At 77.6% G+C, this 379-nt stretch overlaps 1 protein-coding gene across 1 annotated transcript in view; it reads left to right on the top strand.

The window, feature by feature from the left end:
- The window catches only part of LONRF1 (LON peptidase N-terminal domain and ring finger 1), a 45,237-nt gene continuing 44,858 nt past the window's right edge, over nucleotides 1-379 (top strand). The window contains 2 exon segments of the mRNA XM_024765022.1: nucleotides 1-376; nucleotide 379. The exon segment at nucleotide 379 is cut by the window's right edge and continues 160 nt beyond it. Coding sequence (XP_024620790.1) covers nucleotides 1-376; nucleotide 379 — 377 coding nt within the window.

Raw genomic sequence — 379 nt, 5'->3', positions numbered from 1 at the left:
ATGTCTTCTCCGGTCGTAGCGAGGAGCTCCCAGGGAGAGAGCCAGGAGGCGGATCCCCGTCCGCGGAGCCGGGGCCGGTTCTGGGAAGTGGGCGGCGGCGGCGACCGGCTGGAGCGCGCGGCCGCGGAGTCGGAGCGCTGGGAGCTGCTGCTCCGCCGGGGCGAGCTGCTGGCGCTGGGCGGCCACCTGAAGGGAGCGCTGGAGGCGTACGCGGCGGCGCTGCGCCGCGGGGCCCCGGTCAGGCCCGAGTGCCTCGGGACCCTGGTGGACTGCCTGGTGTTCAACTACCGGCTCCGCCACGGGCTGGGCTGGAGCGCGACCCCGGCGGAGGGCGCCCACCCCGGCGCCGGCGGGCTGCTCAGCTGCCTGGGCTGCCGGG

Source organism: Neophocaena asiaeorientalis, unplaced genomic scaffold, assembly GCF_003031525.2.
Source record: "Neophocaena asiaeorientalis asiaeorientalis breed wild unplaced genomic scaffold, Neophocaena_asiaeorientalis_V1.1 scaffold14, whole genome shotgun sequence".
NCBI lineage: Eukaryota > Metazoa > Chordata > Mammalia > Artiodactyla > Phocoenidae > Neophocaena > Neophocaena asiaeorientalis.
Note: the sequence above shows the minus strand (reverse complement) of the source record. Positions and strands in the feature narration are given on the sequence as shown.